Genomic DNA, 25,233 nt, shown 5'->3' with positions numbered 1-25,233 from the left:
ATGAGGTGTGAAATGGCTCAGATGCTGACCTTCAAGTGCTTTTATTTCTTTTTTCTTTTTTCTTTTTCCTTAATTAATAAAAAATAAAAAACCAGAACATCTCTGACAGCAGGTGAGCCCTGCAGGCTGGCTGCCTGCCCTTCCCATGGCATGACAGCAGCAGGTGGCTGGTGGACCTGCACTGTGTTGTCACCCAGCCTGGGGCACAGCATCCCCACTGCTTGTGCCGGGGCAGGAAGCGGGGGCCGTGCTGACTGCAGGCTTTCGTCTTCAGCGAGACAGCAAACCTTATATAAAAGATGCATGAATCAAAAGAGAAGCGCCTGCCCAGCCGCTGGGAAGTGACGCCACCGTGACTCATGTCATTCTGTTCAAAAAAATCCTCCCCCTCACCTTCTCCCCCCATAGACTTGCACCTTGGGGCCCTTCCCAGCAGCGCTGCCCTCCTTCTCCCACCCCACACTGCTGCTGTGGGGGTGCTCAGCTGGCCTCCCTCAGCACCAGCACTCCTGCAGCTCTGGCTCACTCAAGGATGACAAACAGTTTGCTTTTCCTCACAGGTTTTGTTTTTTATTATTATTATGATTATTTTTTTACACTCCATAAAAACCATTGCAGACTTTCTTTCACATTCACGAGATCTTCTGGAAATTATTGCCGTTTCCCATATGTATTACATATAAAAAAATAAAAAGGTCAACAGACAAAGAGAGCAGCTCGTTCCAAGCTCCCTGCAGACACAAATTCAATGCAGTGAATCCAGATCTCACAGATGAAGGCTGGCTGGAGGTGACCACGCACTAAGCAAGCCACATAACACTGAACAAGACCACTTTACCACACACAACGCATGTCAGAAATGCTTGGGAAGAGACCAGAAAGCCAAGCTCGTCTTATTTTTTGGTGTAAAATACAGCAGCAGCAGTGTCATCTGATGGGAAGTAACTTGACTGAAGGTTGTGGAGACATTCAAGTATTCTAGGGCCGTTCTTAAACAACAGATGGGATTATAATAGCTTAGCAGGGTAGCCTGATAGTTTAAGTCCCTCGGCATCAGTCAAAAGCATGCCAAGTACAAAGGCAAGTGCAGGAGTACAGGAAATGACACACCTGAAGGGATCCATGGTCCTTTTGGTCTCCAGTTACACTGAGGTCACTATCTGACACCACAGAGCCCAGAATGGGACAGAGGATTTTCACCTGGGTGCACAGCAGCAGCCAGGCAGAGAGCTCTGCTGCCCTGGCACTCTGCTCCCTGAAACAGGGCATGAGTGGGGAGGAAAGCTTGAGAAATGCATCTCTTCAGGTGCAAGAAGGGCTTTCTGTTTTGTTTTCCCCCCCCCACTGCTGCTGTTTATTGCTTGAAACTTTAAATAAGGTTCTTCTCAAAAAACAAAAAAGGTGGGGACTGAGAACACCTGAAATGGATTTCTCATTGCTCCCCAGGAATCCGGAAATACAGTAGTGGCTGCACGCTCTGGATAAAAACCTAGAAAAGTACTAAAAAACAAAAACAACCTCACAAAACAACATTAAAAGTTCAGAAAACCTGCCACACGTAGAGCACTTGTGCCTCACAGTCAGTGTATGGGAAGTATTACCCACAAGGACCGCCTCGGACTAAGTCAGTGAGTTTTCTCTATTGCACGTTCATGAAATATTATCATTAGGGTCACAGTTGGGCTCTGAGGGCTCCAGGGCATTCAGCAGGATGAAGAAGCTGTCATAGGGCTGAGCTTCAGCGGGTGGACAGGGGAGTGGATGGGCACAGAACTCAGCACTGAGGTAGGGAAGGCGAAACACGAGCCTTCAAAATTTTTGCCTAACGTCAGTTCTTCTGCAAAGAAAGAGGCGGCTTCTGTTTTGCACGAGGCAATGGGAGGGCTGGGGGTGGAAGACAGGATCTCTGACTCATATTGTAGCAACTGTCCCATGAAACCAAAGTTTGGTGAGATCAGGCTCCGGCGCTGCTTGATGTAGTCAAAGGCCTCCTCCAGGCGCAGCTTCTTTGTCTTCATGAGGTACGCCATGCAGATGGTGGGAGAGCGTGAAATCCCCGCTTCACAGTGCACCAGGATCTTGCCCCCTGCTCGTCTGACATAATCTAAGGAACAGAAAATCATGAGGACGTCAGCTGTCATTGGGGCTAGAGAAGACTCTGGGGTGAGTGCCCAGCAGCCAACCCGTCAGCAAGGACCCTCTGCTGTTGGGTGCCAACGGTGGCACAAAGACAGACAGAGGAGAGACAAAACCCAGCCCAAGATGGAGCTCAGCTCCAGCTGACATTGTTTCGGTATCTGTGGATCTCAATTTGGTCCCACCTCCAGTTTTAGGAAAACATTTCCCAGGTATCCGTTTCCCCTCTGCTACAATTTGCTTTTCAGTGTTTTGACACATCAGACATCTGGGCAGTGCCTGCGTTCGCTATTCCTGCATTTCCACTATGTGTGGTTAAAAGCACCAGCCCTTACCCCACTGGGTATTTCAAAGGCAAGAACTGCAGAGAATTTCCTCTTGTCAGCTCTGCTAGAAAAACAGGGTTTCCTCTTTAAAATCCAAATCTGTCCTGCTGCTTGGGTTGGCAGCAATCAGCCAAACCAGGAGGAACCCTTGGTGGCACCCTTGGGCAGAGTCCCTGGGGCAATGCTACAAAGCCCACGAGGACTGCCTGGCAGCTGCTAATTACAGCCTGGCTAAAGGATGCCTGGACTTAAGTCAGGATATAAAAGGCTTATGCAAAGCACCCATTTTACACAACAGGGAGCCTCTGTGGTTACTCACACAACACAACGATTGTTATTAGATTACAGAGAATGTGCTTAAAATAAGCCCTTTCCACACTAAAATGCAGTTCAAAAATAGATGTCCTCTGGTCTCTTGCCTTGAGCAATATGTTCAAGCTGCAATTTATGGAGAAATGCACTGAGCGTGGTGCTCGCTGTATGGCACTGGTACATAGAGCTGAGCAAGTTATCATTTGCCTGTCTTAGTCTGCTGGTGGACTGGTGCCACCAGGACCAGTTATATTTAAATGCTGTACACAACAAGGAAGACAAAGATTTGAGTCACCTCCAGAATCAACACCACACAGTTTTTAAAGAAAGTGAAAACTGAAATCATCCTCAAAATTTTGGGGAAATTTTCAAGTGACTCAACAACTATCAGAAGGGGGGAGGAATGTGACAAAAGTGAATTATCATTTCCCTGAAAATTGTGAGAAGTCCTTCACCAGGAAGAGAAAGGTCTTAGAGGGCACTCTTACATCAGATTTGCTTTGTTTTTCTATCTGCAGTGTCAAAGAACTCGTAACCTGCTTTGGAAAGAAAAACAAAGCTGAGTGGCCCACTCGCCTTGTCTGCCTGGTGGAAATAGGAAGGAGGTGTTTCCTTCCTCATCCTCCCCAACACCTTGTCTGTGCCCCTTCCTTGCTGACAACCCCTAAGCTGGGGCAGATACTGATGATTATTTCTGAACTTTTAAAGTAACATCTTGGAACATACAAAAAGTGCAGTGACATAAGTTTGTTCTCTGAGTTACCCATTATTCAAGGAGCCAGTTCCCTGTTGGAATTGGCTGGATGGCAGCGAGCCGCCCACCAGCACTCCCTGTGTTTTTGTGCCTTTTTTCACCACATAGACTTATGGCTCTATTGTGAGGGCTTGGACACTGCTGTGGGTATGCAGCACTCTTTGAGAAGCCCTTGGCTTCCTTTGGGAAGCTGAGAACCCAGGGAACCTACCAATGAAGTCAATGGCTTCCTGGAAGTGTGAGCTGATGTCTGCCGTGTGGCTGTCCTCCACGGGGATCCACTTGTAGCAGTACTGGTCTTGAAAGGACTCAGAGCTCTTCCTGGATACATTGAGCAGGGCCGTGATGTGCAGGTTGGCGAGGAACTCGCACTTGGAAGCATGGTAGGCACTACCAAGGTAGAGAAAAGGCAAGATTTCCACTGGGCCACCCTGGAAGAGAAGGAGCAAAAACATGCATCTCAGACACTGCCTTTGCAATAGTGTTTTGAGTCCTGATATTGCAGGGAAAAAAAGCAAGAGAGTATGTGAGGGTGCCTGCTCCCCACCCTCTCACCTCTCCCCACGATGGCTTTGGACCCCAGCGCTGCTGCCCAGTGAATCACTGCACTGGCACAGCCCACGCAGGAAGCAGCTTTTCATTTTCTTGTCCACATCTGAAAGGTACAGAGGTGGAACCAGCCCACTCATGGGCAGGATGTTTCCTGCCCCTCATGAGGGCCCAAAGTGCTTTTCACTGGGAGGCCCAGGGCAGCAGGGGATGCCTAGAGTGGGGCTCAGCCCCATGACAGAGTAAAACCCCTGTGACTGCAGCACTACAGGACTAGGGCAGGGGACACCCCCACCCCTGCGTCACCATCGAGTCTCTTGCCCTGCAAGATGTAATCTCAGTTCCTCTTTCCCCAGAATGTGAAAAAGCCGGGTGACGACATCATGAAGAAAAGCCACCGCCTGACAGATGCAGGTGGCAGGTAACTTTCCATGATGCACAGTGCTGCGGCCAGCCCTCAGGGGTGAGAAATCATGTTATGAGCCCCCCCCACACACAGTGCAGTTTGCCAGGGACAGCCAGGAGCCACCTGCATCATGAGGCTCGCTCTGGGGACCCCCGGAAGCAGCCCAACCACAGGGTGACATTTGGGGGCAGGCGTCTTCCCCAGCCCCGGGGGCGGGCGTGGGAGCACGGTGACTTCCGACGGAAACCCCACAGGGCCTCCCAGAGCCACATCTGCCGGAAAGCAGCAGCCCCACACCTCTCCCTGCCCCTTTGGTGTCCCCTGGGAAGGGGCTGCTGCTAACAGCCGGCGTTAGGGCTGCCTGGCTGCGTGGCGAATGCAGCCTCAGTGCAGTTTTGGGCTGAAGAGGGTTTGTACCTCCTACTGCTGCCTCATTTTGAAGCCAGCTGGAGGTGCTGCTGGCCAGCAGCACTGACAAGGAACCTTAGTGACATGTGGGACAGGGACTGCAACAACCTGCTGGCAGCCTGTGCCAGCATAAGGACCACCATCACCGTGCCCATTGCGTTGGTGAGGCATGTTGGATGTCAGCTTGAGTTCCAGAGCTGTTAGCTCCTTTGCCAGCCTCTCTAGAGCCATTTTAGATTGGATATAAAGAAGATTCTTACATTAACCATAGTGAAGCACTGGCACAGGCTGCCCTATAATGTGGTAATGCCCCATCCCCAGAAACACCCAAGGTCAGACTGGATGGGGCTCTGTGCACCTGACAGAGCTGTAGGTGTCCCTGTTCAGTGCAGGGGAGTTGGACCAGATGGTCTTTAAGGGTCCCTTCAAGCAAATCTATGATTCTCTGATTGCAATAGGTTCTCTGGTCAAAACACACAGAGATAACTGTAACCCCATGCACCACAGACTCTTACACACTCCTGCCTTTGAAGTAAACAAGACATGAAGCTGGGACAGAAGTACCCCAGTGGCACAAGAAGATTGAGGGGGAGGTGGCCCTGGTGACACACACCTGGTCGTAGGCAGGCTTGTGGTTGGCACTCTGCTTCTCACAGTGGCTGGTGAGGTTCCTCTCCGCATCGCTCCTCTCCAGGGAAATGAGTTTCCCGTCCACGCAGCACTCAGGATATTGCGAATTGAAGGTTTCATAGCCCCCTGGGGAAGGAGGGGAAAAAACAAAACACTGATGTTAGCACTTCCGAAAAGTGGTTTAATTAAAGCGGAGGAGAAATGAGGCTCGATGCTGGTAATGAAGTGAGACACTGCTGCAGTACTGTTGCCAGGGTTGGTTAGAAAGCTGTCCCCAGTGACAATGTGGGGCTGTTTGAGAGGCTTTGGGCACCCAAGGAAAGCCTCCAATACCGCTGACAATTATTAACTTGCTAAAAACCGGTGGGTAGGGATGAAAACTGTTAGTGCAAGAAGATCTGTTGAGTCCAGCAAACATTAACCTCGGTACAGCAGGGACTGAGCTCCCCCCTCCAGTCACACACACACGACTGCCAGTGCTGGAGGGAGAGCTCTGCTGAATTCATCCCAAACCCGCTCTAGCTGTGTGCAGTGGGACAGCCCAAGAACTACTGTACCTGCCTTTATAAAGGGACACGGGCACAAGAGGAGAACGCTTGAGATCGCATCATTAATCACCACAACACATGAGACAGCAAGTTAATGAAGACAGTCCCACTGAAACCAATCTGTTAAATAACCACTATAAAACCTAATGAAATCCTGTGACAGCGTTTGACAACTGAATGGCCCCACATGAGCGATTCTGCATGGTTAAGTACTGCCTTCATTACATTCAGCGTGCCGTTAATGAAAAGGAATTAATCCTATTATTACACCGTTACTCAAAGTTTGTCTTCAGCTAAACGGTTGGCTATTTCCAGGCTAGGAATACGCTCACCAAAGTGAACGTGGATACATCAGGTAGCAGAAACAGCCTGGAAATGTCAGCTGTGTGCTGTGCATCCGCCACCTGTGATTTTTCAGAGTGAAAATGAATTGTCAGAGAGCTCTTCTACAGGAAAATTCAATAACCCTTTGGAGCGTGACCGCCAGGTAAACAGGGCTGTGCAAGCAAGGCCTGCGGTGTGACTCATTAATCTGCCACCGTTCTGCCCTGATAAGCGGTGCCGTCGTGCGCCCCGATCGGGGCACGGTTTCGCAACAAAGGAAGCGCTGAGGCTCTGTGCACCCACAGCCCCGCTGCCTGCGCTGCCCACTGCCGCCTCCTCTGACCCCACAGCCCTGCACACCGGTGCCTCATATGCGGGTGATGCTTGGGCAGATGTGTGCTCAAACTGATGACGTGCTGCTGTCGCCCACTCAGTCCTGCCATGGGGTCCTTGTGTTGCAAGAGCACAGCACAGTTAGAAGCCCACTAGGTGAGATGAAAAGCTGTTTTCTGTGCCAGGGGTACGAGGGCAGCTTTGCATGCAGCTAACACTCACACCACCCATACCTTTCCTCCCCTGACCCCAGCCAAATTCAACCAGCATAGGTCAAGCAGCGGTGTGACTACAGAGAACATGAAAGGAGCTGATGAAATGATAGCCCTCATTGTGGAAGAGCCAACAAACATGAGAAACTCTCCCAACTGCCTGATTCCAAACTGCCTTCCCACAGAGCAGGCTTCTAAATCCTGATGTTTTGCATGGCTGACCTTATCCTCTCACTGCCCCCAGCCACTGCCTTTGCGTAGGAAAAATATGTTCAGTCCATAGGAGTAGCCATTATCCCCGTTTACACCCTGTGCTGTTTTTGCTTTTGAATGAACACAGATGTGTGTGAGCCAAGTCAGCATGTGTGTTCCCCATGTCTCTGGGGCAGCAGTGCATGCGGCCACTGAATGGTTAATTGCAAGCCTCAGGGATCAGGATATTTGCAGGCCGCTCTGACGGTGAGTCATCATCTCATCCCCTCCTCCAGCAATCTCCTCTTCCCCCTCTCCTCTCAACCTAGCTTCCCTGAGGTCATCTCTGCAAATACTCCATTGCTCATCACAGGGAGTGGGGCTGCGCTTTCAATTTTAATCAATAAATAATAGAATCCCTGTTAGCACCAGGGGACCGTACACTGTTTTATCTTTCTGCGAGCCCTTCTTCCCCCACCACACGATCCCTTGCTCTGCTGGGGCCAAGCTGACCCACGGTGAGCACTCTGTGGTGATGGGATCAAACGCACACACCAGACAGCACAGCCACTGCTAGGAGGCCGAGAGGTCCCTATTTTCTGCATAACACCCAGTGCTGCAGGGTGATTTATGTCCCTGGTGTCATCTTATGTCCCTGCACCACCACAGCTTCCTGGGGGTCTGCAGCCCTGGTGAATCAGCAGCTCTGGCAATGAGTCACACCAGAGCTGTGGGCTGCTGTGTCCTGAGACCCAGAGCACTTTGCAGAGAGGTGAGAGGGGAGGGAACTGTGCCCTGCTGAGGGGAAGCCTTTTCAGCCTCATGTCATCAGGCTTTTAAGAAAGAGGCTTGAAAACACAAAAGATGCAAAGCAAAGCCTACATCAACCCTCCACCCCATATAAACTGCCCACATCTACCACTTCAGAATGGAGAGCTGAGACATAGGAGGTCCTGTGGTTCAGCCAACAGGCTGGGAACCTGCAGAGCTTAATTCAGCTCCTGCATTGCCACACACCAGGGTAACCCTGCAGATGTTTCCTCATCCCTATTTTAATGGGGTCCCATAGGGTTTGCCTGGTCCCACATGCTATGAGCATCCCTGCCCTGGGACAGCAGAATTGGTGCTCCAGGGGTCCCTGCAGCATCGGGGAGTGACCAGGCAAGGCCAGGCTGGTGACAAACTACCCTGCATCTCCCTCCTGCTTGGAACCAGGCTCCCCTCGTTGGGGGTTCCACTGCCCAGTAGTGAAGCCCTCTGAGCTCTTTCTAGTGTAGGAAGCACAAACTGGGCGGAAATAAAATGAAGCAGAAATCCTACTAGGATAAAACGCTTAATAGAAGTCCACAATAGAACTTACAAACTGACGCTGGATTTTCTCCTCCAGCCGTGACCTCCCATTGCCCCCGGCCTATTTGGGGTCTCTTTGGGAATCCTTTCGGCACTCCCGGACAGTACCGCGCTGCCAAGGGACAGGGGAGGACTGGGGTACGGTGAGGGCAAAAGGACAAAGGCGCTGCCGGGCGAAACCGAGCGGGGGAGCAGAGAAAGGGCGGGCTGCTGTTTTTTATTGTTTTATTACCCCCGGAATACGCGGAAGGAAAACAAAAACCGCAATCCGAAGGCTATAACGCACGTGAGGAAGGCGGTATTCGCAAGCCCCATAGAGCCCCGCAGTTATGGCTCTGGCTTTCCCCTGCCTGCCCCGGGGAGGCACAGCCCCAACACTCCCGGTACGAGGTGTTGCCGTCCATGCGGGGCGGCCGAGTGACTCTTGGCACCGGGTTAGCTCCGCAGGTAGCCCCGCTCCCTCGATACCAACTTTCGTTCTCCTTCCACGATGTTCTTCGCTTACCACCCTCCGCTTAAACGCGTGGCGGGAGTGAGCGGAAAGGTATTTGGGCTCAGCCCGCGGAGCCTATCCGGGATTTATCTCCGGTGGGTGGAAAAGAAATGAAATCCCGGCCTTACCTCCCTGCCCCGCACCTATAAGCGGTTTAACACCGTGCGTGGGGAAGGGGCCGCGTCCCGGAGTGCTCCGGGAGTCAATTCCCCCAAGTCCCCCCCCGCCGGCTGCACACCCCCCGCCGCCCCCTCACCTTTCAGGAAGCAGACCCTGGCCCCGGCTTCTGGGAGACTGGAGAGCAGCGCGTTGAGGACGATCTGCGCCGTGCTGTCTTTCTTCAGCTTCTGCCAGTGCCCCGTACCCTGGTCCAGCACCACGACGGCCGCCAGGCGAGCCGCCCCCGCCGCCCCCTCGGAGCCCAACAGCAGCCGGGAGCGGGCGGCCGCGTCGGGGACAACGAAGTGGAGCGGCACGGCCCCGCCGCGGGCTCTCCGCATCACCACCGAGTTGAGGTTGACGTTGAGGGAGCCCCGGAGGCAGGAGGCCGAGTAGGACAGGTAGGGGCGGCAGTCCAGCACCAGGCAGCGGGAGGGTTCCTTCCGCAGGAGCTTCCGCAGCTGCCGGCAGTCGAGGGAGGTGACTTTCATCGCGGCCGCAGGGTGAGACCCTTTGCAGAGGGGACGGGAGAGCGGCCCGAGGGGTATCGGTGCTTTAGCGAGAGCCGCGGGCCCGCAGGGCCGCTACGCGTGGACGGGACAGGAGGGACGGAGGCACCGCGCCGAGCCCGAGCAGGGAATCCCGGCTGCTGCCAGCGGGCATTTATATGAATGGGAGGCCGGGCCGTGACGACACTGCCCATATAAGGGGAGTGACGCGCCCGCCTTACAAATATGGGCATCTCCCGCCCCGCGCTCCGCCCCCTGACGGGGTTCCCCTCCCCTGCGCTCCCCTCCCCGCTCCGAACAGCGTTAGTCAGTTCGGGAGGCAGAGGAAGCTGAAAAACGCCGCAAAAATTCTCCAGTCATCGGTCTGAGCCTCACCCGTCATCGGCATCACCGCCTCCCCCTCCCCAGCCGGGGCTGAGAGCCGCAAGGGGGTGAGGAGGAGGAGGAAGAGGTGAGGGAGGAAGGAAGGAGGGCAGCACTGGGGCATCTTTCTCTCACCGGGCTGTAGCGGATTCAGTTCCCTTTATTCTCTCCCCCGCTATTTATGTGCCCGCCAGCAAGGACCCGTCGGGGCTGCAGCCTGGCACCAAAGCAGGAGGCAGCTCTGGACAGGGTGTGAAGTGCTGCTGTGCAGAATGAATGAGTGGCAAAAAGGGGGTGAACGGGAATGGGGTCAGGAAAAATGGTCTGTCTTTGGGGATGTGATGTCTCCTTGTAGCAAAGGTGTAGGCTGCAGGACTGTGTCCGGAGGCCTAAGGAAGAGTAATGCAGCAGGGCACAGCCTGCTGCTGCAGCCCGGGGTCATCACACTGATACACGGGATTAGGAAATTCAGCACTTTCCCTTTCCTCGTAGATGAGTTTTATGAAGTAATTAAAAAGAGAAGTGGCAATCCCTGGAAGAGGTCGGGCAAAGGGCTGCAGCCAAGCTCATGGCAGCCAGGGAAGGTCACAGCGGAGCTGTCCAGGAGCAGCACGCTGTTATTACTCTGATGCTGCTCTGAAATATGCTCACCTCCACCGCGGGCAGGAAGTGCCACCCTGCCCCAAAGTGCCTGCAGCAGGAACACGGATGCACGAAGGAGACTGCACAAGGAAAACACTCGAGCTGATGGGAAGCAAAACCACGAGCAGTTTTGAAGCACCTCCACTTCTTCCTCTTTCAAACCCCTGCAGCCCCCTGTTGAGTCCTCTTAACCTGACCTCCCCCTGCTCTACATCAGCGGGTGTCAGATGGAACAACACCGGACAGCTGGTGGGTGGTTGCAGGTGTTGGTTCCAGTGTGGGTGCTACCATCACCGTGGCCCCATGCTGTCCCCTTCATGTTCATCCTATGATTAATAGCTGGGGGATTCTGCTCCTGGTCACGCAGGAAGAACCTCCAGCACAGTGTGAGCACAGTGTGAGCACAGCCTACTTCCTGCCCTCAGCCCTACTCCTGCCACCCCGACACAAAACCAGTCCCAATCCCCCCAGCTCTCCTAGTACAGCTCAGCTGCTCAGTGGTCCCAGTGCACAAAGGGGTTCCAGGCAATGAGAGCTTTTCTCCCTCTCGGGAGGAAGGAGGGGGCTGGCATGGTGGCAGTGAGCATCATTTCCTCCCAGAAAACCCCAGTGACACGGGAAGGGGTGGGAGGGAAAGATTCTCTCCCCAGCCCCTGTCTGAAGGAGGGGGCAAATGTTACAGCTCAGAAACTCAACTCCCTGGGGAAGAGCTCTGGACCTGAAGTGACAACCGGGTGTATATCATGGCATGTGACCTGCATCTGACCTTCCTCCCTTCTCACACCTAACACTGAGCCTCCAAACAACAGCCTTTCAGCAGATTACAGCTTTGCTTTTGTTTCTTAATGGAGTGAGTCATGCCCACCTTTTTATTAGAAGAAAATAAGCAGATGAACAGCAGCAGTGTGACGCTTCCTCCTGCAGCAGGGTGCTGGATGCCCAGCCCCTGAGTCCCTGCCTGCCACCTCCATGGTTCCATGTGCTTAGGGATGGAGAGCCACAGAGGGCTGCTGCTGTGGGTGTACAAGCAGACATGGGGCTGCAGACAGACACAGACATGTTTCCCTGCTCGATCTGTCCCTTGGTTTGCCTAGTGCTCTAAGAAAGAAAGGGAAAAGGGCTGCATTCTTACATATGGAGAGCATTGAGCCATTCAGTACCCTCTGCCCTAAGCCAGGGAACTCCCACCTCTGTGCAGCGCTTGCAGAATCATAAAAGCTGGAAAAGACCACTGAGATCACCCAGTCCAACCATTGACCCATCATCACCATCCTACTCGACATCATTCTCCCTGCTCCTCCTCCCACTTCCCTTTAGTAATCTCCCAGGCTCCTTTGTCCTTTGTCTCGGGCTTTTATCGGGGCTTTCAGATCCACTGGCCCTTTCCTTTTCTTTCAGGCTGTATTTCCCCTAACCCAGCTCATTCTTCCCTTCTCACCTCCCGCAGACCCATTGTTGCTGCCCACCGTGGGTGCAGGGGACTTTACTCAGTGCGGGGCAGAAGCAGCTCCCCTTCCCCCTCCTCCCCTCACCATCCTCCCCCTCGTTAGGTGGAATTACCCACCGTGGAACAGTATCCAGTGGGCATCACTGAAGAGCAGAATGTTGCTTTTCTGGGGAGACTACCATTCAAAGAAACAGAATTAGTCAGGTCCATAGGACTTGAGTTGCTGATGCCAAGACCCTGTGCTGGGTGCTGGGTCCATGCCCTACAACCCACGGTGCTAACAGTGCTAACCCCAAAACCCACAGCAAAAGGTGAAATGAAGCTTAAGGAGGCCCAGAGGAAGGCAGATCAATTGTCCCCCAGGGGATCTGCCAGGGAGGTGATACAGATAAAGCACCCCATGTGTCACTGTGTCTTAGTCCAGGGCTCGAGGTGCACCACATCCCCCCGGGGGCAGAACATTGCTCTCATCCTCCAGGTGGTTGTGAAGTGCAAGACATTCTTTGGATGAACAAAGCACAGTATGAGGCGGCAGAGAGGATGTGTTGGCATTTCTGTGCTGTTACTAAGTTTCCCGTAACATCACTTTCTAATTTGGAGTGGCTGATGTCAAAACGCTCACAGCACAAGCAGTGAGAGAAGTGTGTGCTGGTACCAACCCAAACCATTCTGTGATTCTGTGATTCCACACGGCAGCTGGGAGCTGGGTGAAGCCATCCCCATGGCTGGGGACGGCTGAGCAATGCCAACAGGAGGCTTCAGTGTTAAGCTCCCATTGATGACACGATTTGCTCACCAGTGATAAATTGCAGCAGAACAGATTGGATCACGAACGATTCCATCCCATTACAAATTTGTCCCAGTTGCAACAGAATAACCCATGGTCAAATCTAATTCTGGAAGGTGAAATGTGCTACCAGATACAGACTGTGCTGTGTGGCAATCATCCCCCTCACCTTCTGGTGCCATAGATGTGATCTGTTGTTGAACTGGAACCCTTTTTTCTCCAGAGTACAAGTGAAAAAATTAGTATGTGATAGGGCATTTTCAATAAAAATAGCTCATGAGATGATGGAAATGCCACAAGCCACTCATTTTGAAGAACCAACTGGATTTCAGTGTTCTGTAGCCCCAGCGTCTCTCAGATCTGTTTTACATTCCCAGCTCTGCTGCCACAAAACAGAACTGGGATGAACAGTGCATGGTCTGAATGGGAGTAGCCTGCATTCAGCACTTCTGAAAATCAGGCTGGCAGTGAATGTCAGCCTTATGTCTGCTTTCTACCTGACTCATACGTACGTGACTCCCCTGGCTGCTGCGAGCTGCTGTCAGCAGCCACTGCCAGGGTGCAGGAGGAAGGCACGGAGCGTCACATCACCAGCTCTCTGCACATCAAGGCTGATTTTCTCCACTCGCCTTCCATGGCTTCCATGCTTGTGAGCTGTACTGATGAGCACTTGCAGGAACCAGTTATGAGTGTAAAGATCTTCCTACTTGCAGCCATCCCTGGGGTAGCTTCATGGGAAAACTATTTCTGTAGTTAGCTGTCTCTAGTGTGAGACAAAGCCCTTTTGTTCTTTTATCAACTTGCCAGTTCTCATTTGTTCTTTCCCCTTCCTGCTGCTGTTTCCCTGCACGCATTTCTCACCTTCTTGCCCCCTCTCTTCCCTTGCCCTGCATGTTTCCCAGGAGCCTCTTCCAGCCCATGGCCATTGCAAGCCTGGCTGGGCTCTGACCCACATCTGCTGCTGCTCCTGCCCACCTGCCCCATCCATCAGTGCAGCACATCCCCATCCTTGTGTGGTTACTGCTTCCTCAGACTGCAGGGAGCCATTAAATGGCTCAAGATTTTCTTATATGTGCAGTTTAATTGACTGTTTGGACAAACATATCTCGGAGAAACACTGGTTGCTTTGGTCCAGATCTTCTGAGAGCTAATCTTATCATCACTAAATCTGATTCTCTCTGCCTTGGTCTTTCTGACTGACTCATATCTTAAGCACCACGTTGTTGCCTGGAGGGTATAATCACGTAAATATAATCTACCGCACAGTGTGTGTTACTATGCCCACTCCACTGAGAATGAGTACAGCTCCCGAGCACAGAAATGACTTTTTAAGCTCAAAATGGAGCATCTTGTGTTTTTAGCTTAGAATGTTTTGGAGTCATTTCAGTGGGCTACATGGATATAAACAAACAAAATCATCACACACAGTAAAAAAAAAATATTACACCTTATTTTTCCATGGCATTGCAAGAAGCAGCAGAAGAAAAATAAACCCAAGGCAGTCCTACAGTTTGCTATAAGCTTCACAGAATCATAGAATGGTTGGGCTGGAAGTGAACCTAAAGCCCACCCAGCTCCATCCCAGTGCAACCAGATCAGGGCCCCATCCAACCTGGCTATGGGCACCTCCAGGGGTGGAGCTGGCACTTATCCTGCATGTCCGTCCCCCTGACGCTGCACTTTGATTGTTGCCTCCCTCCACTGACATCAAAACATCCAGAGAAAGGGAAAAAAAATATAGTGTTTTGTTGTTTTATTTTTTTTCCTTTTCTTTCAAAAATAATCCTAATGAAACGAACTTGTAAATGAGAGGAAATAATTTACTTCTTGTGCTCATTTCTCTTAGGCTCCCACTTGCTTAGCCTCGTTTAAACTTTCTATCAGCTTATGACATCCGGTGAAAGTACACTACAGCTTATTAAAATTTAAAGCTGTTACTCCAAGGGAAAACACTGAAAGCTCTTTGATGGATTAGCCAAGCCAGCAGGATGTGGCTTCCATGTTGTATCATTTTGATGGCACAGCCCACTTGGGCATCTTTATGAAATAAAGCTTCCCCATTGCTTTCAGCTTGCTACAGATTTTGTTCTGCTATGTTCCACCCCAGAACTGCAGGCATTTTACAGCAAATTAGGAAGGAATCACGTGCTAACTCTGTAAAATACAGAACTGTATTTAAGCTGAAGTAAACGTGGAAGTAAAAAAATAACATATACGGCATTCATTTAAGATGAGTTAAAGGGCTGGATGATACCACAGAATCACAGAATTACAGAAACTGTAAGGTTGGAAGAGAGCACTAAGGTCATCCAGTCCAGCTACCAGCCCACCCCCACCGTGCCCACTGACCACATCCCTCAGTGCCACAGCTCCACGTTTCCTAACACCCCTGGCATGGTGACTCCCCCCTCCCTTTGCAGCCCATGCCAGGGCTTCACTGCTCTTCCTGAGAAGAAATTGTTCCTAACACCCAAACTGAATGTCCCCTGGTGCAACTTCAGGCCCTGCAGGGCTGTACCTGGTGCTGCACCAGGCTTTTAACTCACAGTGACAGGACCCCCTGGCCTACTCTTACATAGGTTGTACAGCCTCCTCCATCACAGGTTTCCTGCTGAAAAACACCCATAGAGTGGAAGGGACAGAGCTTCCTGGGGTTCCCCTTCATCCTGTGGGAAGGCAAAGGGAAGAGACTGTCGTAGTGCAGCAGCAGGATGACAGTCACAGCTGGGAGTGTGATTCCCATATGCTGGCACCATATGGTGACTGCCATGTCACAAGGTCAGCATGCCTGTGTGCTTTCTGTAAATGTGTTTAAGGAGGGAAACCACAGAAGAGCTGTTTGCATATTTTGGCAGTACCCCTCAGTAATTAACAAGGGCAGGCAAAGCGTCTGCTCCCCACTCCCACCTTGGCTTCCCAAGGTCTCCCATCTCAGGGACCCAGAGCTTTTACAGAGCTGCAAGCAGAGGTGCAAGAACTCCGGCACAAAGCAAATGTTTTGCCCTTGGCTTTTCTCAAACCGACCCAGGTAGGACAACTGCTCCCAGAGGGTTCATTCCCATCATTTCATGTTTCAGAGCCCTTCACCTGCAGCAGGTAGGGATCCATTCCTACAAGAAGTACTCACATTTGTGAGTAGGCAGCAGGGGATGGCGTGGGGAGGTGCTGGTAGTGCGGCCCCTGGCTGCAAACTGGCCTCGAACAACAGGGCATTGTCCCTGTCTGCAGGAAACCCGGCCCCATGATACAGAGCAGGACAAAGGCTCGATTTTGCTCTGCAAAGGAGCTGGAAGCCAGGAAGGGGCCTGGGGCTGCTCAGCCACGCTCCCAGCTTGGTACACATGGGTTGCATGCAGCAGGCTCAGGGTGATGGGGGGAGACCTGCGGGACACACCATTGAGCCCAGGGACAGGGTGGTGTGGGTGGATTACTTCCCATGGGATGAGTCAGGGAACGGCTCCCTATGCTCTGCAGCCAGGTGTGAATGTGGCCGCTAAGGGTTTTTAACACTGAAGTTAAAGCCTTCCACAACAGCAGAAAACAAATGGTTGAAATTAAAACGATAAAGGAAAAATTCTGGCAGTGTCTGTGGGAAGGTGGGAACTGAGAGCAACAGATCACTGCATACATCTCAGTGACAGGGAGAACACACAGGCAGCTGCCCTGGAGCCAGTCCTGAAACTACAGTGAGAAATGCTTTGTTCCAACAGGTAATGGTGTCCTGGACAAGCTAAACTTGATAAGGAGAAGCCCCGGAGTCTGTCACACTGCTGGCCATATGGATATGGGCAAGGGATCAGGAGGTGATTTGATCCTCACAGGAGGATGTACCCACACAGCCAGAAGCGCAGCCTCGTGGTGGGTGCTCATTAAGGGCTCTGCTGCAGGTGCTTCCCCTACTCAAGTCCAGGCATCCATGTGAGACAAACCAGTCTGGCTGACACCAGTTTTGATCCTGAGACGTGGGATTACAAGACAGTGCATTGCTGTTGTGTCAGATACCATTGCGTTAGCTCTCCAGCAAGCGTAGTTGAGTGGGAGATGAAGCCCATTAGCCACAGCATTTGTGTTGGTATTTCCTTACCGTACAATGCTAGTAGCTCCACTTACGCCTTCAGCCCCAGTGTGGCACAGCAAACATGTGAAGATATGGGAATTCTCTATTTCCACTCATCAGACTTTTTTTTTCTCTTCCATGCCCTTAGAAGAAAGTTCAAGAAAGGCTCTAGAAGCTGAGACAGAGCTGATGTCAGACTTAGATTTTGCTTCTGCCTGTGTGAGTAACTGCAGGGTTGTTTTACTGCAACATGCACTGCAAAGGATTTATAAAACTGATAGCAACTCAGCTCACACTGAGGCACTGTCTTTTGCTATCATGGAGAAGGATTGGGTTGCATCTGCACAGCAGGCTTCCAGCCAGCTGATTCTGCAGAACTAGATGCTCTGGCTGCGGGTTGCTGTGGCACTGATTTCCAAAAGATTCCTCCCAACAATGCAGTCACAGTGTCATTAGTTACGCAGTGCATATTCTCAAAAAGGAATTTTCTATTTTTGTTTCCTTCCTCCAGCAGAGGATTCCCTCTAAATTAACTGCAGAAGAAAACTTGAGACAGAATCAGAGGCAGAGAGGGAAGAAAGCATGGAGGTCAGTCCTGAGTAAGATGGGCTACTGCTCACCAGCTAATGTAGGGTATTTTGTCCACCACTTCCCTGGAGAAAATAAGCTGTGGTTCTATAGAAAATGGTATGGGATTACCAGAGATTCCACTTGAAATGCCCTGCTTGCACTGCACACAGTGGGTGAGGCCAGCACAAACTACTATAAGGGGAACCAGAGTCAAACAAGTTCATGGGAGAAATGAGCCTCACATTTTTGGAAGTAAGGATGACAAACCACTGGGACAAGCTACAGAGGAAGTGGTGGAGTTTCCCACTCCTTCAAGTCAAGAAATGTTGCTGTCAAGCACAGGTTGTGGGGGTTGGCTTGGGAATAACCAGATCAGATTGTCATGCCTTAGGGACTATGAAACCACATACATGATCTGGAGATGCAGGGATCACACGGCTGTCCCATCTTTAGGCACACAGGTCAAAACGTATTAGCAGCTTGCTGAGTGTTAACTGCAAATAAGCCATGTTTGTAATAGTTTAGACTTGCCCTTCTGTCACTGTGAAAGGAGCACATCTTCTAATGGGTTAAGCCAGTGTGCTCCCCTGGGAATGCAGCTCCTCCACGGCTACAGCCATGGAAACACTGATGTGGGCCTCCTCCTGAGTACCTGCAGCACCAGCTGTAAACTAGATGAATATTTTTCGGTCAAATTTGTAACATGCCATCAAAGCAGGAGAGCCTCAAAACAACAAGTGAGAAAGGAGAGTGTGAAGGGATGCTCAGCAACTACAGTGAACCCACAAAAAAGATCTACATGCTTACAGAAGAGAAATGGAGAAGGAGGAGCAGAGCTGCCTGGTGGGGCTGTGTGCTGGGTGGGCAGCAGTGACTCCCCCAACTCCTTGTCCTCATGTCTTTGATGCCCCACCTCCTGATTACCTGTATCTCTTGGTTCCCCAACCTCCTTGTCCCCTGCAGAGCTGGATACTCAGACAACATAGAAAAAAGTGAAGAAATCTGATCTACTTTATCTGCTGTGGCTGCAGCACACCTGAGACTGGCAGCTGTTAGAACAGCCTCAGAAACACCACTCCAGTTTCATGCAGAACACACTCCTCAGCTTCTCTTTACTTTCCTTGAATGAAATGAGCAGAAGGAGGGAATTCAGGTCTCCTCTACTGAGTAGGAGAAGCTATGCTTGTGCACTGAAGGCAAACAGCTGTGTCTGTGCATCCAGCTAAGCACTGACCATAAGGGATGCTTAGGGCTTGCACAGCTCTCAGGGGTGCTTTGTACTCTGTGAGCCCAGAGTGGAACTTTTAAAGTAGTGAAAAGAGCCAGAGATAACATGATAAGAAAAGCAGAGTGTCATCATGTCCCTGATCCCACAATCGCGATCTCAGATAGCAGTTCCCATTGCTTTCATCAGCTGTCTCCAGCCAGAGGAGCAATGCTGGATCCAGCCCAGCGTGTACGATGCAATCAGTGGTTCATTGTCACAGAGCTGGGAATTACTGCCAGCATTAACACCCCCAGCCACCCACATGCTTTTATTCTACGCCATCACACACTCCAGAGAGTTGCTCCTCACTGCTACATGTGGCTCAAATCATGGCCACAAGGCCCTGGCACGGGATACCTGACTCCAGGTGCCCTCCTACCACACCACGGGGCTCACCCAGCCCAAAAACAGGCAGTGGGGCTCAGCAGACAGGCGTGGGGTTAGTCAGCAGGTCCTTCCATCTGTTTGTCTGATCTCAGGTATGTTGCAAACTGGCAGCAGGGCGGGAGCGTGTGTTTCATCACCCACCCACCCTGTCTTTTCTGCCCCCAGCCCCACCACCTGCAGCAGCTCTGGGAGCACCCAGTAGGAGCTCCTGTGTATACACATCATGCATTTACCCTCACAGCCTGGGTGGGTGCTGCATACCTCTCTGTGCATGGGAACCTCTGGTCTACATCACCTCCTAGAGACCCCTTGTCTTTCCATAGGACAACATTAATCTACCCTCTGTTTCTCCCCTTGCTCTCCTCCTGGATCTGATAAAAGCCTCGCCCTCATTATAGTAATTAATTGGCTGAAGAAATGCAGCACCAAAGAACCCAAGACTCAAGTAGGCATGATGTTCGCTGTCAGAAATACCTGTGCCAGGAGGCAGGCATTGCTGAGATCTGAGTTTTCCTGTACTGTGGGAGTCTCCACTGCTGATATCCTCCTCCACTCCTGCAGGTTTGCGTTTAGAGGCAGGGTGAGAAGGGAGGATGCTTGAGGCTGGCAACTCAGAGGTTCCCTTCTGGAATCCCAAACAAGTTATCTGCCTGGGGTTGTCCGAGATCTCTTTGAAGGCTCAAGACCCTGTGAGGATCTCTCAGTTTCCTCCTTGCTTAGCAAAGCTTGCTGGAAACAGTACAGTAGAGTACTGCAGAAGCCATGTCCCTCCATGTCTCTCTCCTCAATGTGGCAATACACAGAAATTAGATACTTTGTGCCCCCTCACATCACGTTGCTATCTTCCCAGAGCAGCTCTCCACCCAGCATGGACAGCCTGTGCAGCTCCCCGACAGCCCAGCTGCATGTATGTTCTGGTTTCATAAAGAACCGAGAAAAATCAGAGGAGCGGAACCACAGAGGAATCAACACTTGGTCAAAGAATGGGACCAGTGAGGTAAACAAGGGACCTGGTGCTGGGAGATGAGGCACAGACAGGTAGATGTGGGCCACAGTACCAACACTGTGGGGCTCAGGTGATGTGAGACATCTAAGACAGAGCATGGCCACTCAAAAGGCCTGCCTGGCTGCTGTCCAGATGTGTCCTCCTTCCTATTTCAATACTGTCTTAATACCACTGAGGCAACCAGGTCTAACAAGTGAGATGTTTCAGTTCTCCTTCTTTACTTAGAGTCTGATGGTGTCCTGGGTTTTCTCATGCTCCCCAAAATGATAGAAAGAGAGAATAACCCTGGAGCTTTCAGAACTTTGCAAAGTGCAGCGTGGCCACAGTGGCTCCAGGGCCAGAGAGGTCAGGAAGGAGCTGGTTTGGTCAAACACCAGATCTACCATGGTGGGGGACCCCAAAGCCTTATGGTCACTGCCTTCTCCTGGCCCCCAGCTCCCATGGGAAGCCCCAGTCTGGGCCAGCACTGAGCTGGATGATGCCAGGTCCTTCCCCTCTATCCCAAATTTCTCCACGTAGAATCATTAAGGTTGGAAAAGACCACTAAGGTCACCCAGTCCAACTACCAACCCATCCCCACCATGCACGCTAAGCCACATCACTCAGCGCAACATCTACCCTTTTCTTGAACACCTCCAGGGACAGTGACTCCATCAGCACTTCTCATGGTGGGGGGGTTCATCCCTTTCTCAGCTCCTTCACAACCACCATGCACATCCCTGGGTTGGACAGTATCACCAGTAAGCTACAAGCACCCAGCCCAGGTCTTGTGGCTCTAATTGGCAACAGATGAAGCCAGACTGTTTCCTGAGAGACAGGAGTTTTAACAATCCCGAAAGCCTCTTAGACAGCAGCAATACCCTAAATGGGAGCTTTATTCTCCCTACCACTCAACAGAGCTGGCATTCAGACATGAAATGCTGGAATTCTTATTCTGGAGCCCTTCTTGGTGCTGTGAACCCTCCCCACAGGCCTGCGGTGTCTGCAGAGACACGGCCATGCAATGAGCTGCAGGGGATGGGAAGGCCCCAACCAGAGAACTGCTGGTTCGACTCTGAGCCCCACATGATCTTCCCCATTCTCAAAAGCCTTGCTGAGCAGAAACAGCAGCCCACGTCACAACATCCCTGGTGCATGGGGCAGTTCCAGGGGCATTTCTCAGTCTGCCAGGATGTTTTGCTCTCTAGGAAGCCAGAGGATTCCCTGAAATTGCAAGACAAGATCCAATACACTGCCTGCCTCTGCCTCATGAGTGATGGGGCTGCAGGAGCAACACTGGGCTCACTGCAGTCACCCCTCCATGCGTTGTGCAGCTCACATTGCTGTCTCCCATCTCCATCCTGGATGAAATGGAGGCTGCCAGGGCTTCATGTGAGTTCCTGGATCTCCTCTCAGCACCAGGTCCTGTGCGGAGCTCACTGCAAAGCCAGTGCACAGCCTTACTGCTGTGGGATTTAAAAAGAAAGGAAGGGGGGAAAAAAGGGAAAAAAAAAAAAAAAAAAAAAAGAAAAAGCTGCCTGGCCAGTCTAACTGCATTTGGTTGATCTGATTTCAGGCGTCTGCTAAGACACAGCATGCTTATTTATCATAATCAGCTTACTGCACAAGGACAGTGTTAACTAGGCTTTACTGGATTAAAACCTGCCAACTAATTCATAGCACCTCACCGGCCAGTGGGAGCGGGCCAACCCTCTGTGCTTTGTTCAAAACATGTTTGCTGCCGTCAGATGGAGGGGAGCACCTGGGGGAGGTGGAAGGGTACAAAGGCCCTATTGATCCATCAGCATTACCAGTGATCCTGCAGAGAAAGAGCACAGGAAATAAAGGGGCTTGCAGTCTAAGTGCAGACAGGTTAACATAGAGCAAAGTCTTAAAAGCACTGAACACAAAGGCTGTGTGGTGACACGTTCCCTCTCATTCAGGCTGCTCACGGCTCTCTGACATCACCAGCAACAGGGTTTCATGGCAGTTGCAAAATTCAAACTAAACAGGAATCAGCAGATAAGCCACGTTGTTAAACCAGCCTAGAGGTGCTAATATAGACAGATATGTTGAGGGGCTGGGGATAAAGTCATGCAATATTTGTTTTAGACATCCCAGAGAGCAAATATTAACTACAGTGGAGCCATGTCAGATAATACTGAGCAAGCAAGAAAACAGAATTTCACCCAAATTCACAGAATAAGATGTAGAAATGAAGTTATACTTTCTTACAGAACAAACAAACAGAAACATAAGAGAAAATGGTGCAATAAGGCTGGAAACCTCAGCGTCCCTAAGTCCATGTTTCTCTGGCACCTGGACCATCACACATGCTGCACCCACTCAACCAGGATTTGTCTGTCTGGATCCCCTGTAATGCACAAAGCACCCAATCTAAATATTTAAGGTGCTGGGGAGGCAATTGCTCTATAGAGAATTGTTCTACGCTACAGTAAACATTTATCAGAAATCCATGGATCATTTAAGACAAGCTCCTGACAAGGACCTGCTATTTCTAAGCCACCCTTAAGTGCTAAAAAACACATGCTTATTAAACAACCCAACTCATTCCAATCCAGATGCCTTCCTGCTCCTGTACCCATAGGCATTATCTCATCCATCCTTCCCAGGGAAGCAGAAAACAGACCACCAAGTAGAGGAGGATGCAGCCTTACTGGGAGATCTATGCTGAATTCCCCTTGCCCAGCCCTATTACTCTCATACACCTTGCCACTCACCACACAATCTCTCATTGCTGTGAGGCCCTGGAAGCCTGTATTTAACTACATGCTCCTCACAGCCCAGCTGGTAGGTTCTCAATTAAAAGGTTCTCAGCTCATGGGGAGAGAGCTACAGCATGGGGAGAGCTACATCACCGCAGCTGCTCTGATGGAAGACACCTGCAAAGTGTGTCTTCTGCAGTCCTCGACAGAAGAGGGAAATGAGAATATCAGATCACCCTTCGCATGGAAACCCCGTGCTGGAGGAACAGGGGAAGTGGTTGACTTGAACTTTTGCATTTTTGAGGTCGGCAGAGCTGACACTGGTGCACAGCACGTTTCGTAACACGGCACAGGCAGAACCAGGTGTTGGCTGTAAGCTTCTCCTTCCTCCAGATGAGCCTCCACCACCGAAACAGGAGGATGAGCTTTGATTTCCCAGAAACACCTACACCCTTACAGCCAGGCAGGAGCTGTGCTTGTCTCATGGATGGAGCTGCTGCAGCTGTGCTGGCTCTGCCAGGCCCCTGCCTACATCCCATAATTCCATGCCTGCTGGCTTCCCATTCCCTGTGCTATGGTAACTCTCCATCCCAGACAGGATAAGTGGATGCAGATGGACTGTAGCAAAAAACGGTGCTAAATGGCCAAAAAAAAATAGGGCTGGGAATCATTAAAGCACCTCTGTGGACCTGCAAGGTGATGCACCAACGTCCCTGTGTAGCCAGCTCAGTTCTTCCACTGGTCAGTGCTGCTTCTCCCAGTGCTGGCACTCACCAGGAGGTGTGTAGGAAATAGCAGATGGCAGGATCATAGCCAGACGTTAATCCCTCCTATGACACCGTCCCTGTTAACCCACTTTGGCATGTTGCATTGTTTCAAAGAGCTACTGGCTGCACTTACAGACAGGCAGTGTGAGTGCTGAGCGTTTATCACTAGGTTCCCACCTGGGACCAAGCCCTTTTGGGTGGGCCTCTTCACAGCAGATTAATCAGGCTCTTCTGCTCTTCCTGATTGTGCTGCTGCTTCATTTGCACAGGAGCAGTGTGCCTCTGGCTGCTTGCTGGGGTTGGGATGGCATGGCATAGGATGGCATAGCATGTCCATCATTATGACACACCTGGTTGGAGCACAGAGGCCGGACCAGTGCAGTTCTCTCCAGCTGGTTATATGCACGTGGTCTTCTCCCCTCCCTCTATATCAGTTTCCCTATCTGTGCAAAGGGGCAGTCTCAGAGTTTTCAGTCTCTGAACCTTTGGTACTGGGGCACTGTGGCATCACACCTCAAGACTGGTCTCCTACATGCACTGGTCCTACAGAGGCGTGGGAAGGATTCATCACCTAGACATGTAAGAGGCTGAGGGTTGTGATGATTAACCTTTCTCTGATGTGGAAATATGAAGGGACTCCAGTCTTTGGCCAGACTGGCAGGAAGCCAGATGCTGGATAAACACTGATCCGAAAGACCATTTCTGTCTTAAGGCTTTCATAACCCAGGATACTCTGCAAGAATCTTGTACACAGCAGTGGAGAATCCAAAGTGATGGTGGAGTGCTTATACATGAATGTGAAGAATATTTGGGGCTATTGCCAAGATGACTTTGCATCACAGTGTGAGGAGGTTGTGGTAGCTTGTAATGCCTGTGTAGGATGGATCCAGCATCCTCCACGAGCTGGGTGGTGCAGGCTGGGATTCCCAGTGCACTCACAATACAAAGCTCTACCTCACCCTGCAGCAAACCCCGGTGAGCATCCGCCTCTCGCAGAACACGCTCAGCCAGCTCAGCCCTCACACTGTAGCTCTGTGACCCCAGCCCAGGCAGCCCACAGCTGGCACACAGCCACGCTTCCCCCCGGGGTGGCAGCTACGTGGGGCACTTTGAGCTCCCCTTAGCCCACATGCCAAAGCAGAAGGACAAACACTACTATGTGAGCAGAGAAAAGGCAGATGGAAAAATGTTTCTTCATCCACAGCATCACTTGGGGTTGACCCAGTGCTATGCACAGCAGGGCTCAGTTGTTAGGGTTTCTCTGGTGTACTTTCTTTTAAAAAAATCCCTTAATTACACGTGAAATAAGAACAGAGACAGGAAGGCTTCAGCGTAGGAAAATCCAAACCACTTCAGCTTCTCAGTTGCACAGAAACTCTTTGGACTCTAAAAAACCCGTCTGCCAGAGCTCGTGTGGCACTGCAGGCGATGGGTGCTGTTCCCCTCTCCCTGCTGTGCAGGGCTTTCCCAGGTTGCAGCAGGCCAGCTGGATGCTCACTCAGTCACCCCATCGCTGCTGTCAGATATTTGTTGGCTTTTTTAAATAAACAAGACAATGATTCATGAGCATAGCTCTGTTACCTGCTGCATGATG

General features: G+C 51.2%; 1 protein-coding gene across 1 annotated transcript; it reads right to left on the bottom strand.

Moving 5' to 3' along the window:
• Positions 1–543: 543 nt before the first annotated feature.
• Positions 544–9,766, bottom strand: DUSP5 (dual specificity phosphatase 5). The gene is made up of 4 exons (XM_015867275.3): positions 9,230–9,766; positions 5,505–5,647; positions 3,740–3,959; positions 544–2,104 (listed from the first exon to the last, which is right to left on the bottom strand). Exons 1-4 carry the CDS (start codon positions 9,621–9,623, stop codon positions 1,704–1,706), a joined length of 1,158 nt encoding a protein of 385 aa, XP_015722761.1. The 5' UTR covers positions 9,624–9,766; the 3' UTR covers positions 544–1,703.
• Between the last annotated feature and the right edge of the window lie 15,467 nt (positions 9,767–25,233).

The sequence above is a fragment of the Coturnix japonica genome, chromosome 8, assembly GCF_054131305.1.
Source record: "Coturnix japonica strain WE chromosome 8, WE-NBRP24, whole genome shotgun sequence".
Lineage (NCBI taxonomy): Eukaryota > Metazoa > Chordata > Aves > Galliformes > Phasianidae > Coturnix > Coturnix japonica.
Note: the sequence above shows the minus strand (reverse complement) of the source record. Positions and strands in the feature narration are given on the sequence as shown.

Coding starts and splice junctions, on each gene's coding strand:
- DUSP5 (XM_015867275.3), bottom strand. CDS start 9,623: ATGAAAGTCACCTCCCTCGACTGCCGGCAGCTGCGGAAGCTCCTGCGG. Junction 5,648..9,229: donor CAGGGTCTGCTTCCTGAAAG/GTGAGGGGGCGG, acceptor CTCCTTCCCCAG/GGGGCTATGAAACCTTCAAT. Junction 2,105..3,739: donor GGAAGCCATTGACTTCATTG/GTAGGTTCCCTG, acceptor TCTGTTCCTTAG/ATTATGTCAGACGAGCAGGG.